This window comes from Tiliqua scincoides, chromosome 2, assembly GCF_035046505.1.
Source record: "Tiliqua scincoides isolate rTilSci1 chromosome 2, rTilSci1.hap2, whole genome shotgun sequence".
Classification (NCBI taxonomy): Eukaryota; Metazoa; Chordata; class Lepidosauria; order Squamata; family Scincidae; genus Tiliqua; species Tiliqua scincoides.
In genome coordinates, this window is record NC_089822.1 from 210714570 (window position 1) to 210729443 (window position 14874).

The 14874-nt window shown below is 49.4% G+C and overlaps 1 protein-coding gene across 2 annotated transcripts; it reads right to left on the reverse strand.

Annotated features, from left to right (window-relative positions):
* Positions 1–380: 380 nt before the first annotated feature.
* On the reverse strand, positions 381–12148 carry TREX1 (three prime repair exonuclease 1). Of its 2 annotated transcripts, XM_066615936.1 has the most exons (3): positions 12054–12137; positions 4718–4878; positions 381–1818 (listed from the first exon to the last, which is right to left on the reverse strand). In XM_066615936.1, the coding sequence occupies exons 2-3, from the start codon at positions 4851–4853 to the stop codon at positions 818–820; spliced, it is 1137 nt and encodes a 378-aa protein (XP_066472033.1). In that variant the 5' UTR covers positions 4854–4878; positions 12054–12137; the 3' UTR covers positions 381–817. The 2 variants fall into 2 exon arrangements, with proteins under 2 accessions (XP_066472033.1, XP_066472034.1); XM_066615937.1 differs by lacking the exon at positions 4718–4878 and having other exon boundaries at positions 12054–12148.
* Positions 12149–14874: the final 2726 nt, after the last annotated feature.

Genomic DNA, 14874 nt, shown 5'->3' on the forward strand with positions numbered 1-14874 from the left:
TAGTTCCATTTTTTCTCTTTTTTTCCCAGCAAGTAGTAATTCTTAAAGTTTTTGCTTTCTCTAAGGCCCAAGAGTGAATTTTGGAGGCCAGAGGCCAACATTTTACCTCCTGTTCTTAGTTTAGGTGTGTTCATTTCTCCACTACCAGCTGTGTACAGCTCTGTAACCCTCTTCTCTGCTTTCACAAATTTCCTCATCTCCCCCCCCCCCATAATTATTAATAGCAATTTTGATCAAGGAACTATGATGGCTGATCTGCATTGTTCCAGTTTACCCTCGACTACTGTAGTGAGTATTACCCTTCTCCCACAAATGAACCAGCATGCCTGTGGGTGTATTCTGAATCGTATACCACTTAAGATAAGTAAAAATCCATAATATTTTCAATTCCACCTTCCTATATTGTACCTAGCATAGCTTACAAAGATAAAGCAAAAGTCACAAAATACTTGAACAAGTGTCATAAGATTTGCCATGAATATATAAACAGTTAAAACCAGAATTTTAAAAGCCCTGCTGATACAATAAAGAAAGCTGGAGATATAATTACAGTACACCAATGGTTCTCAAACTGTGGGTCTGGAACCCACCAGTAGGTTGCAACCCAGTTGTTGGTGGTTCATGAAACTGATAGGGTAGAATAGACTACGTGTATCAAGGGTAGACAACCTACTACTCAGGGGGCATACTGCTGCCCAAACACCATTATAGCCATAGAGGCTTGAGCAGCTGGTAAAGTGAAACTTTTTTTAGGCAGGTCCCGATGCTAAAAGGTTTGAGAACCACTGTAGTACACAATTCAGAATATGCTCTTGGATTATTCAGGAGTTCTGAATGCAATCCATGTGACTAGCATTAACACAAGAAACACGAGCAACATATTTTGAAATTCAGCAGGATGTTCAACAATACTGTTGTAGCTGGGACTGTATTCATTACACTCTGGTTCACTGACCCAATCTGGAAAAGGCCTGTTTGGACAGTTTCTTGTTACCCTTTGCCGTGGCTCCACCTGTAAGTAACTGGGATGTGCTCGTTGAATGTTCCCAGACATTTTGGAAAATGAATAATTTCTCTCATTTTCCTTGTACATGGCTTTAATGGTATTAAACGGTCTTGCATTGGAATCCATCCAGTATATGAGGTCTCTGGCACGTTGCTGAAAGATGCTGATTAGTGTGATGACATCCCCTTCTGCGCTGTGACAGTTCCGAGGATATACTTGGTAGAACTTAAAATATAAGTCACGAAGGCTGTATCTTTTGTTGCCGCCATGTCGGCTAGGTTGATATAGGAACTGGTGACGCTGGTTGTTTTCGTTGTCTAGGGCTTTCATGGCTTTAATAGTATCTGCACAATAGATTCCATCAAGGGCTGAGATACCCAATGCAGACAGTTCAGCTCTCAGTAGTGGAAAATCATAACTATAGCCATTGTGAGCCACCAAACAGATTGGCGGGTCCTGACGACCGAAAAAAGCAGTGATCATGTGCAGAATATGCAAGTTAAAGGTTTGCTTCTTATTACTAGCAAACATTTCATTATTCAGTCCTGTGATGGAACTTGCTGTTGGGGTGAATGGCTTGTCTGGGTTAATACAAACACAGAGTTTATCTGCTAACCGGGGAATGGAAGGAATTGGTTTGGTAAAATAATTAGTATATTGAGGATTTTCTAAGGCATGTCTGCTCACAGAAACCAAGCACATTTCTGCAATTTTAGGCCGAGATGGGGGCAACCCTGTTGCTTCCAGGTCCATAAAAACAAATGTCTGAATTGGTCTGGGGGGCAGCTCAGATGCTGAATACATTGTGAGAACTAGGAAAAACAAAAGTGGAAATTAAACAAAGATACAGGACTGAGAAAGCACTGAATTCTTATTTGCAAGCCAACCAAAACAGCCTCTTTAAGTGACAAGTTGCAAGGGAGGGGCAATAGAATACAGCAAGAATCAACAGCACAACAACCCTTTTTGATCATGCACTTTCACAAGTGGTCAGAGCAGGATTGCCCTGTAAGAAGGCCAGGTGAAGGAGAAGAAGATAAAGGTCCCCCTTTCTTCCTCTTACCTTCAGGTCCATCACTGCCTCCTCCCACTTGCTCCACCCAGTTCTATTGAAACAAACAGGCTGGGCAGGGCATGCTGAGAGCACTCAGGGATCGGAGGAGCTGGGTAGGCAAGGAGGAGGCAGCAGCAACAGTGGTGGTGGGATGCACATGTACTAATATGTGCACTAGGTTTCTTTTGTTTTAAAGGGGTGTTTCAAACTGGCAGGAGTGGCAGATCTGCTCAAACCACTCCTGCTTAATCATTGCCACCTTTGGTCCTCTTTTCAGACAAAGCGTGCTCTCAAAGTGGTGAAGGATAATTTTAAAACAAGTGTACATGCATGTCAACATTAAAGTGGCTGACATACAGCACTAAAATATATATATTTCTTTCTCTATCCATAACCAATTCTGATATACTTTCCCTAGTATTTTTAAAGTGTGTGTAGCCAAATGTATGGAAAGTGCCTACACAGAAAACTTAGAAAATTCCAGGCAATAAAAAGTACTCATAGTGACTTCTTAAGCACATCTTTTCAGAAGTGAGCTCCATTGACTTTAACGAGACTTACCTGAGAGTAAATATGTCTAGGATCACAGCCTGACAGCCCAATCCTAACCTGCCCTGGAGCAGGCAGGCCAGTAGGCCTGCCCAGCATCCAGAGCAGGGTTGGGGCCAGTTGCAGCTCAGCCTGGGGCAAGAAGAATTCCTTCCCCTTACCCCAGGTAAAGCTGCAGCAGCCCCAATGGGGTTCCTCAGATCTGTGCCACTTCAAGAGGTGGCGCATATCCAAGCAGCCCAAAGCTTCTCCAGGTTGCTCAGGACTGGGGTTAGGCTCTGGCACAAGTGCCAGATCCTGGCCCCATTCCCGCTCATCCACAGTCCACCCATGGGCCTGTCCTCTGCCTCGAAATGCCTGATTCCCACCCTCCCCACGCCTCCTCCTGACCCCTGTGTTGGCCTGACTTGGCCAGTATGGGCTTGGGCCAGCCTCTGGAGGCTGGCGCTTGTCCATGTGCCAGCCTCCCGCCTTGGATGCTGGCACGAAAGTAGCTGGCACGAATGGCCTTGGATGCTGGCACGAATAGCTTCATGGCGCTATTACGACACTGTTGGGCTGAAGCAAGGGACAAGATTACACCCTTAGTCTTGTAGCATCTTAAGTCTTGAAGGCATCACAAGACTCTTTGTAATGTGAAATAGCACATAGTCACAGTGCAAGGGACTTGGAGCATGTTTGCATGTTACACTGAAGTTGGAAAGAAATGTGACCAAATTAACAGTTTTCTCTTCTTACTGTTGTAATGTGCAGTGTAATTTGTGCATCTCAGAAATCCCATTTCATACAACAGAAGCAGGGGGTGAAAAAGCAGGAGTCACTTTCATGCTTTTCAAAAGCCTTTCTCCATCTGTTCACTGAATGTGTGGGGGGAAGTGAGACTGTGCCTGCCAGCCACAAGGCACCTGCCACAACTCCAGCAGCACGTGTTAGGCATTAATTGGAAATTCAATAGACAGACATAGGTCTTCATGCAAACTGAAATTCAGGTCAATACAGATACCTGTTTACAGGTGGCTGTTGCCCAATTCGTTGCTTCTAGTTAGCTTACAGTCCAGACTAGTTCATCTAGGGGTACAGACAGCTGTGAACTAGCTTGGAAGATGCTTGCTACTGTCATTCACCTCTGCATATATGTTCAAAATCAATACCACTTTTTAGTTGCTTTTTTAAATAACACTTTAAACAACACTTTTAAAAAACCAATTAAGAATGGGATTGTTTTTTGGAAAAAGAATGGTAATTATGCCTAAAGCAGATGCATGGCAACCAACAGATTCAAGAAATACCAACAAGAGAGACAAATGATGGGTGAACAGCCACACTTGAATATGTAGTGATTAACACCACACAGTTTTTGTCAAGACAAAGGCAACTATTTGAATACAGAAAAGTAACATCAGAATCTGTTTCTCTACTGAAGTGATGTATTTTGTCACATGAAGATCAGATCCCTTGTATGAAGTATGCAGGTAGGGAAAAGGGTCACTTCTCATATCAGAAATGATACTTCTCCAGACTATGAACCCACAGACAATAGCTTTCCCACACAGACACATGGACAGGGGTGGTCAGATTTAGATATACCTGTAAATGCACAGGAATTGCTTTTCCATGACACAAAGTCACAGAAGCTGGGGTTACTGCATCCAGTAATAGTGTGGAAAATTTCTCACTGATTTATTTTTCTGCAAAAAGAATTGAGTGCTGCATTAAATTAATTAGTACTGTGAGGAATGCATACAATTCCAGTCAAACTGGGTAGTTTCAAAATTGAAATTAACTTTTCAGATAACTCTCTCTAGGAAGTGCATCATGCACAGTACATAGCCATCTGCAAGTGCTAAAGTTAGTATACAGTATTTATCAATTTGTGTGCCTTCTTTTTTTCTCTCTTAAAATATAACCAGTATAAAGGAAGATCTATTATTGAGTTGTCATGTATCAAAATATTTACAAGTATTCCTATACAAATAATAGAAGTAATTGAGAGTACATACATTGTACACTTTACAGTTCAACTACTTTACATAAGAACGTAAGAAGAGCCTGCTGGAACAGGCCAAAGGCCCATCTACTCCAGCTTCCAGTATCTCACAGTGGCTCACCTGATGCCTCTCCCTTGCATCTCGCATTCTGAGGTAACCTACTTTTAAAACCAGGATGACGTGTATACTCCTTCTGACTTGTAATCTGTGATGGTCTTTTCCTCCATGAATCTGTCCAATCCCCTTTTAAAGGCATCTAGGCCAGGTACCATCACCACATCCTGTAGCAAGGAGTTCCACAGACTGATTACACACTGGGCAAAGAAATATTTCCTTCTACCTGTTCTAACTGCCCCAACACTCAATTTTAGTGGCTATCCCCAGGTTCTGGGGTTGTGCGAGAGGGAAAAGAACATCCCTCTATCCACCCTATGTATGATTTTATATGTCTCAATCAAATCTTCCCTCAGGAGCCTTCTTGAAGAGCCCTCAAAGCTGTAATCTTTCCTCATAAGTGAGATTCCCCAGCCAAGTAATAATTTTGGACACTCTCTTCTGCACCTTTTCTAGTTCTACTATATCTTTTTTGAGATGTGGTGACCAGAACTGGATGCAATACTCCAGATGTGGCCTTACCATCAATTTGAACAATGGCATTATTATATTAGCTGTTTTATTCTCAATCCCTTTGTTAATTATCCCAAGCATGGAATTGACCTTCTTCACAGCTGCCAAGTATTGGGCCTACACTTTCATCTAGCTGTCCATGAGCTGATCTCTCCTGGCTATGGGAAAACTTTTCAGATACTTATATAGCATTTTAAAATATGCTCAGGCAATCAAATAAAAAACACCAAATTGGATTCCAGTTCATTTGGGGCCACAGAAATTCTCTGATTCAAAATGTTCTGGAAAATGAACATAACTGGCTGAGAGCCCCATCCTATGCCTGTCTGCTCAGAAGTCAGTCCCATCACAGTCAATGGGGCTTACTCCCAGGAAAGTGGGGACAGGACTGCAGTCTCAGAGCCCCATTCTCCGTCTGTCTACTCAGAGGTCAGTCCCATCACAGTCAATGGGGCTCACTCCCAGGAAAGTGGGGACAGCACTGCAGCCTCAGAACCCCATTCCTCTGCCTGTCTGCTCAGAGCCAGTCCCATCACAGTCAATGGGGCTTACTCCCAGGAAAGTGTGGACAGCACTGCAGCCTCAGAGCCCCATTCCTCTGCCTGTCTGCTCAGAGGCCAGTCCCATCAGTCAATGGGGCTCACTCCCAGAAAGGTGGGGACAGCACTGCAGCCTCAGAGCCCCATCCTCTGCCTGTCTGCTCAGAGGCCAGTCCCATCACAGTCAATGGGGCTTACTCCCAGGAAAGTGTGGACAGCACTGCAGCCTCAGAGCCCCATTCCTCTGCCTGTCTGCTCAGAGGCCAGTCCCATCACAGTCAATGGGGCTTACTCCCAGGAAAGTGGGGACAGCACTGCAGCCTCAGAGCCCCATCCTCTGCCTGTCTGCTCAGAGGCCAGTCCCATCACAGTCAATGGGGCTCACTCCCAGGAAAGTGGGGACAGCACTGCAGCCTCAGAGCCCCATCCTCTGCCTGTCTGCTCAGAGGCCAGTCCCATCACAGTCAATGGGGCTCACTCCCAGGAAAGTGGGGACAGCACTGCAGCCTCAGAGCCCCATCCTCTGCCTGTCTGCTCAGAGGCCAGTCCCATCACAGTCAATGGGGCTCACTCCCAGGAAAGTGGAGACAGCACTGCAGCCTCAGAGCCCCATCCTCTGCCTGTCTGCTCAGAGGCCAGTCCCATCACAGTCAATGGGGCTCACTCCCAGGAAAGTGGAGACAGCACTGCAGCCTCAGAGCCCCATCCTCTGCCTGTCTGCTCAGAGGCCAGTCCCATCACAGTCAATGGGGCTCACTCCCAGGAAAGTGTGGACAGCACTGCAGCCTCAGAGCCCCATCCTCTGCCTGTCTGCTCAGAGGTCAGTCCCATCACAGTCAATGGGGCTCACTCCCAGGAAAGTGGGGACAGCACTGCAGCCGCAGAGCCCCATCCTCTGCCTGTCTACTCAGAGGTTAGTCCCCTCACAGTCAATGGGGCTTACTCCCAGGAAAGTGTGGACAGCACTGCAGCCTCAGAGCCCCATCCTCTGTCTGTCTGCTCAGAGGTCAGTCCCATCACAGTCAATGGGGCTCACTCCCAGGAAAGTGGGGACAGCACTGCAGCCTCAGAACCCCATCCTCTGCCTGTCTGCTCAGAGGTCAGTTCCATCACAGTCAATGGGGCTCACTCCCAGGAAAGTGGGGACAGCACTGCAGCCTCAGAGCCCCATCCTCTGCCTGTCTGCTCAGATGCCAGTCCCATCACAGTCAATGGGGCTCACTCCCAGGAAAGTGGGGACAGCACTGCAGCCTCAGAGCCCCATCCTCTGCCTGTCTGCTCAGAGGCCAGTCCCATCACAGTCAATGGGGCTCACTCCCAGGAAAGTGGAGACAGCACTGCAGCCTCAGAGCCCCATCCTCTGCCTGTCTGCTCAGAGGCCAGTCCCATCACAGTCAATGGGGCTCACTCCCAGGAAAGTGGGGACAGCACTGCAGCCTCAGAGCCCCATCCTCTGCCTGTCTGCTCAGAGGCCAGTCCCATCACAGTCAATGGGGCTCACTCCCAGGAAAGTGGGGACAGCACTGCAGCCTCAGAACCCCATCCTCTGCCTGTCTACTCAGAGGTTAGTCCCCTCACAGTCAATGGGGCTTACTCCCAGGAAAGTGTGGACAGCACTGCAGCCTCAGAGCCCCATCCTCTGTCTGTCTGCTCAGAGGTCAGTCCCATCACAGTCAATGGGGCTCACTCCCAGGAAAGTGGGGACAGCACTGCAGCCTCAGAACCCCATCCTCTGCCTGTCTGCTCAGAGGTCAGTCCCATCACAGTCAATGGGGCTTACTCCCAGGAAAGTGGGGACAGCACTGCAGCCTCAGAGCCCCATCCTCTGCCTGTCTGCTCAGATGCCAGTCCCATCATAGTCAATGGGGCTCACTCCCAGGAAAGTGGGGACAGCACTGCAGCCTCAGAGCCCCATCCTCTGCCTGTCTGCTCAGAGGCCAGTCCCATCACAGTCAATGGGGCTCACTCCCAGGAAAGTGGGGACAGCACTGCAGCCTCAGAGCCCCATCCTCTGCCTGTCTGCTCAGAGGCCAGTCCCATCACAGTCAATGGGGCTCACTCCCAGGAAAGTGGGGACAGCACTGCAGCCTCAGAACCCCATCCTCTGCCTGTCTACTCAGAGGTTAGTCCCCTCACAGTCAATGGGGCTTACTCCCAGGAAAGTGTGGACAGCACTGCAGCCTCAGAGCCCCATCCTCTGTCTGTCTGCTCAGAGGTCAGTCCCATCACAGTCAATGGGGCTCACTCCCAGGAAAGTGGGGACAGCACTGCAGCCTCAGAACCCCATCCTCTGCCTGTCTGCTCAGAGCCAGTCCCATCACAGTCAATGGGGCTTACTCCCAGGAAAGTGTGGACAGCACTGCAGCCTCAGAGCCCCATTCCTCTGCCTGTCTGCTCAGAGGCCAGTCCCATCAGTCAATGGGGCTCACTCCCAGAAAGGTGGGGACAGCACTGCAGCCTCAGAGCCCCATCCTCTGCCTGTCTGCTCAGAGGCCAGTCCCATCACAGTCAATGGGGCTTACTCCCAGGAAAGTGTGGACAGCACTGCAGCCTCAGAGCCCCATTCCTCTGCCTGTCTGCTCAGAGGCCAGTCCCATCACAGTCAATGGGGCTTACTCCCAGGAAAGTGGGGACAGCACTGCAGCCTCAGAGCCCCATCCTCTGCCTGTCTGCTCAGAGGCCAGTCCCATCACAGTCAATGGGGCTCACTCCCAGGAAAGTGGAGACAGCACTGCAGTCTCAGAGCCCCATCCTCTGCCTGTCTGCTCAGAGGCCAGTCCCATCACAGTCAATGGGGCTCACTCCCAGGAAAGTGGAGACAGCACTGCAGTCTCAGAGCCCCATCCTCTGCCTGTCTGCTCAGAGGTCAGTCCCATCACAGTCAATGGGGCTCACTCCCAGGAAAGTGTGGACAGCACTGCAGCCTCAGAGCCCCATCCTCTGCCTGTCTGCTCAGAGGTCACTCCCATCACAGTCAATGGGGCTCACTCCCAGGAAAGTGGGGACAGCACTGCAGCCGAAGAGCCCCATCCTCTGCCTGTCTACTCAGAGGTTAGTCCCCTCACAGTCAATGGGGCTTACTCCCAGGAAAGTGTGGACAGCACTGCAGCCTCAGAGCCCCATCCTCTGTCTGTCTGCTCAGAGGTCAGTCCCATCACAGTCAATGGGGCTCACTCCCAGGAAAGTGGGGACAGCACTGCAGCCTCAGAACCCCATCCTCTGCCTGTCTGCTCAGAGGTCAGTCCCATCACAGTCAATGGGGCTTACTCCCAGGAAAGTGGGGACAGCACTGCAGCCTCAGAGCCCCATCCTCTGCCTGTCTGCTCAGATGCCAGTCCCATCATAGTCAATGGGGCTCACTCCCAGGAAAGTGGGGACAGCACTGCAGCCTCAGAGCCCCATCCTCTGCCTGTCTGCTCAGAGGCCAGTCCCATCACAGTCAATGGGGCTCACTCCCAGGAAAGTGTGGACAGCACTGCAGCCTCAGAGCCCCATCCTCTGTCTGTCTGCTCAGAGGCCAGTCCCATCACAGTCAATGGGGCTCACTCCCAGGAAAGTGGGGACAGCACTGCAGCCTCAGAACCCCATCCTCTGCCTGTCTGCTCAGAGCCAGTCCCATCACAGTCAATGGGGCTTACTCCCAGGAAAGTGTGGACAGCACTGCAGCCTCAGAGCCCCATTCCTCTGCCTGTCTGCTCAGAGGCCAGTCCCATCAGTCAATGGGGCTCACTCCCAGAAAGGTGGGGACAGCACTGCAGCCTCAGAGCCCCATCCTCTGCCTGTCTGCTCAGAGGCCAGTCCCATCACAGTCAATGGGGCTTACTCCCAGGAAAGTGTGGACAGCACTGCAGCCTCAGAGCCCCATTCCTCTGCCTGTCTGCTCAGAGGCCAGTCCCATCACAGTCAATGGGGCTTACTCCCAGGAAAGTGGGGACAGCACTGCAGCCTCAGAGCCCCATCCTCTGCCTGTCTGCTCAGAGGCCAGTCCCATCACAGTCAATGGGGCTCACTCCCAGGAAAGTGGAGACAGCACTGCAGTCTCAGAGCCCCATCCTCTGCCTGTCTGCTCAGAGGCCAGTCCCATCACAGTCAATGGGGCTCACTCCCAGGAAAGTGGAGACAGCACTGCAGTCTCAGAGCCCCATCCTCTGCCTGTCTGCTCAGAGGTCAGTCCCATCACAGTCAATGGGGCTCACTCCCAGGAAAGTGTGGACAGCACTGCAGCCTCAGAGCCCCATCCTCTGCCTGTCTGCTCAGAGGTCACTCCCATCACAGTCAATGGGGCTCACTCCCAGGAAAGTGGGGACAGCACTGCAGCCGCAGAGCCCCATCCTCTGCCTGTCTACTCAGAGGTTAGTCCCCTCACAGTCAATGGGGCTTACTCCCAGGAAAGTGTGGACAGCACTGCAGCCTCAGAGCCCCATCCTCTGCCTGTCTGCTCAGAGGCCAGTCCCATCACAGTCAATGGGGCTCACTCCCAGGAAAGTGGGGACAGCACTGCAGCCTCAGAACCCCATCCTCTGCCTGTCTGCTCAGAGGTCAGTTCCATCACAGTCAATGGGGCTTACTCCCAGGAAAGTGGGGACAGCACTGCAGCCTCAGAGCCCCATCCTCTGCCTGTCTGCTCAGATGCCAGTCCCATCACAGTCAATGGGGCTCACTCCCAGGAAAGTGGGGACAGCACTGCAGCCTCAGAGCCCCATCCTCTGCCTGTCTGCTCAGAGGCCAGTCCCATCACAGTCAATGGGGCTCACTCCCAGGAAAGTGGAGACAGCACTGCAGCCTCAGAGCCCCATCCTCTGTCTGTCTGCTCAGAGGCCAGTCCCATCACAGTCAATGGGGCTCACTCCCAGGAAAGTGGGGACAGCACTGCAGCCTCAGAGCCCCATCCTCTGCCTGTCTGCTCAGAGGCCAGTCCCATCACAGTCAATGGGGCTCACTCCCAGGAAAGTGGGGACAGCACTGCAGCCTCAGAACCCCATCCTCTGCCTGTCTACTCAGAGGTTAATCCCCTCACAGTCAATGGGGCTTACTCCCAGGAAAGTGTGGACAGCACTGCAGCCTCAGAGCCCCATCCTCTGTCTGTCTGCTCAGAGGTCAGTCCCATCACAGTCAATGGGGCTCACTCCCAGGAAAGTGGGGACAGCACTGCAGCCTCAGAACCCCATCCTCTGCCTGTCTGCTCAGAGGTCAGTCCCATCACAGTCAATGGGGCTTACTCCCAGGAAAGTGGGGACAGCACTGCAGCCTCAGAGCCCCATCCTCTGCCTGTCTGCTCAGATGCCAGTCCCATCATAGTCAATGGGGCTCACTCCCAGGAAAGTGGGGACAGCACTGCAGCCTCAGAGCCCCATCCTCTGCCTGTCTGCTCAGAGGCCAGTCCCATCACAGTCAATGGGGCTCACTCCCAGGAAAGTGGGGACAGCACTGCAGCCTCAGAACCCCATCCTCTGCCTGTCTACTCAGAGGTTAGTCCCCTCACAGTCAATGGGGCTCACTCCCAGGAAAGTGTGGACAGCACTGCAGCTGTCTGGATGACACAACGCCAGGCACAGGGTGGGGCCAGGAACAGGGCTCTTTCCCACAGAAGCAGCAGCCTGAGGGCGCCAGAAGACCCACGTGATGGTGCGGAGGCTGTGGCACCCCAACCAGACGCAGCGGTCTCCAACATTCTCAGGTCCTCTAGATGCAGTTCCTAAGCAACCAGAGGCGGGGGGGGCGACTCTCCCCAGCTCCTCCCCCTTCCTCCACTGCCACTCAGAGGCACACGCCCGGGCTTGCCCGTCTCCTGCGGCGGGCGCCAGGGATTGGTCGAGTGGCCGACCATCTTCAGGACGCCCTGTGGAGGCTGACGTGTTAACAACGGGCTGTTGGTGCCGCGCCAGAGCCTCGAGGGGAGAAGCGTCTCCTCAAAGGGTGTCGCCCCCCCAGTCACGTCCTTTCCCCTCCAGGGGAGCGCGTTTGTTCCCTGCCACCCCCCTCACTGGTGGCTCCGTTCAAGAACAGCAGCGAGGTCTTGTCCTGGCAGGCTGCAGTCCCAGCCACGCTTTCCTGGGAGTAAGACCCACAGACTATAATGCAACTTACTTCTGAGTAGACATGCCCAGGCTTGGACTCTGTGCTTCCTCTGCCAGGACTGAGCTGGGGCGGGCCTCGCACTGAGCTTTCAAAAGGCCCTCCAGGCATGTTCAGCGTGACAGCAGCACATTGGGGAAAGAAGCAGCTCCAGCAGCAAGAGCAGAAGTTGGCCCCTCTCCAAAAGGCCCAGAGCCTCCTGCAAGAATACTTACGGGAAGGTATCCAGCTGTTGGACTTAGGCAGAATGTGGATTGGCTTTCCAGTCCGGGCACCGACTAGGACACTTTCCATAGCCTTGAGCACTGGCACTTTCTTTCCTCCGCCTCCGAAAGCTCAGCTCCGCCTCAAAGGTGCCCAAAAGCACAGCACTGCCTTCAGCAGCAGGATTTCAATAGTCAGTGTTTTTTTGGAACTCTTAAATGAACTGCTGTTCAATGAACCGCTCAGGGCAACAGGAGGGCTTTTTCAAGTACAGACCAGCATGCTTTGGAGTACTACCCAGTGAGCCAAGCCTCCTACTGCTGTTCGGTGTGTTTCCTGCCAAGCAGTAAGGGCCCAGCGCTCTTGCAAGTACCAGACACCACCTCAAGTGGCACTGGTAATACCCATTCCACTGGTTGACAAACACTGGCATGTATGTTCAAAACTGATGTCTTCAACACCACTTTTTAATTGTTTTTTATAATACTATAAAAATGGGAAGTGGAACACACTCAACAGCTGCAACATTTGGTTTGTCTTTCCTGCTGTATTGTCAGATGAATAAGCCCAGAGATTGTTTGATATCATAGACACGGTTGCTGTTTGGAGTTTAAAAATAAAAGTTAAGTACCTTTAACTGAACCTACCTTTCACTATGCAAGCTTTTGAGCTAACACAGAAAGCTACAGGAAGAAGGAAACTGAGAAGTTGGCAGCTACACAGAGAACAAAGTTGGCTGCAATTAAAAATCAAAACACAGTGGAGGCAACAATTGTCTCCACATATCAGAAAAGGCAGTGAAGAATATGAGAGCCAAACCAAACATGCTAATAGCAGCCAAACTAAAAATAGGAACAATATCTTGTTGCTGCTTCAGAGATGGGAGTGATGTTCCTTACATTAGAGTAAGAACAGTTGCTATCTGAGGGTTCAGAGGTTGACATCATGGATGAATGTGGCTCAAATCTGAGCTAAGTGCTCTAATCTCTGTTCTCTTTCTGAGGCTTTAGTGTAATTACTGGGAAAATTAGAAATTAGACTGACACAACATGCACCTATTATTCACCAACTTACAAGGCAGTAAAAGATTTGATAGTAATGCTTTCCAATTGCTAGAAGCATTTTAAACACCCAAAAATCACTTTATTTTACTACCAGGGGCTGAGACACAGATACCATTACAATACACAGGCAAGGTTCTGTTCTCAGCAACTCAGGGTCCAGCTCAGCATATTTTGTGTAGAGGTTAACACAGCACTGTAATCTCTATAATCTCTTTTCACTGTACAACTAAATAATTCTTATATGAATTAAGATCTGTGCCCTGTTTGTACTTTGATATTGACCAAGAATGACAGAAGGACAGCATAGTACATTACATCTATTTAAGTTAGAATTTCTTCAAAAGCAAAAATCAGCAGAAATTGTCCCACAGCAATTGTAAGAAGCTACTAGAAGAAAAATGCTGCTAACAGGCAGGGGGAGACTTACATCAAAGCACACCAGGGAGCCCAAGGCATGTAAGGGCATAGTACTGCTAGAACAAAGGAGGAATAGATAGGTTTGTGTTTTGACTTGAGGCATGAGCTGAGTCACTACATTGCAGAGCAACAAGTTTCTATTTCTTAAAAGAGAAAGGTACCTGATTCACTAAAGAGGGATGAGCTTGTCTTAAAGCAGACTTACACCCACTGTTATACAGCTGAATTCTATTCTGTAAACTCAGCTATAGTACCAAATTTCTCCAGGCCCCATCATGGTTGCTTCTAGATCAGTCATTTTCAACCTTTGTCGTCTCATGGCACACTGACAAGGAACTAAAATTGTCAAGGCACACCATCAGTTTTTGACAATGGACAAGGCACACCATGCTGTTGGTGGGGGGCCCACATCTCCCAAAGACCCTATTAATAAATGAACCTACCCCAAACTCCTGTGGCACACCTGCAGGCCATTTGCAGCACACCAGTGTGTCACAGCACAGTGGCTGAAAATGGCTGTTCTAGATAGTAATGGGATATTGGAATGCAGACCCATTTGTGTCATAGAAGACTTCTGTCCATCACATATCCTTTCATCTCAAATATAGCCAAGTAGAGGAAGATTACAAACTTTTTCAATTCATTCTACTTTTAGGAAACACAACTTCACTTTTACAGCAGAGAGCTCCACAACTACAGCACAAAATTGCAGATCCTGCATGTTTTAAGAATTGGATACTTCATGGTAAGATTATTAAGAAATTATCTTTGTATAAAATATCAAGGAGAAACAAAGCAGGAAGTAATATGTATTCAGTACTATTACCTCAGCTACAGATCATTCAGCAGCATTGGTTTCTTCTAAGATACAAGACATTCAATAGGCTTAATTAAATGACATTTCATGTTATATCACTTCTTTATAGATACAATGACATATAGATGAGCTTTTTAAAAAAAATATGTCCTGAAAATAGTATTCTTCTGAAATACATATTTAAAACATCTTTGCTAGTTAAAGAAACACAGAGACCTGATATCTGCTCAGTCATGAATTGTTAACATTTAGCAGAGTTCAAACTGAACAGCAACCTTCTAGAGCAGGGGTGTCAAACTTATTTCATATTGAGGGCCGAATAGCATTCACGATGCCTGCTGAGGGCCATAAGTGATGTCATTAGGCAGGAAATGATGTCATTAAACAGGTGATAACAAAAAATAAGCACTTTTTCTCACTTGGGAACTCATTAGCTGCAAATGACAGAAGAAAAAATACACAAATCATGATCATATTTCAAGGTATGGGAGAGTCCAATTTTCATGTGGGCTGCCCTTTCAGAAGTAACACCTC

What these genes read in the sequence shown, in the direction of transcription:
- TREX1 (XM_066615936.1), bottom strand. Translation starts at nt 4,853, where the DNA reads ATGCCTTTAAAAGGGGATTGGACAGATTCATGGAGGAAAAGACCATCA. An exon ending in ATGCAAGGGAGAGGCATCAG is followed by an intron (nt 1,819 to 4,717) that starts GTGAGCCACTGT and finishes TGTTTTTCCTAG; the next exon opens with TTCTCACAATGTATTCAGCA.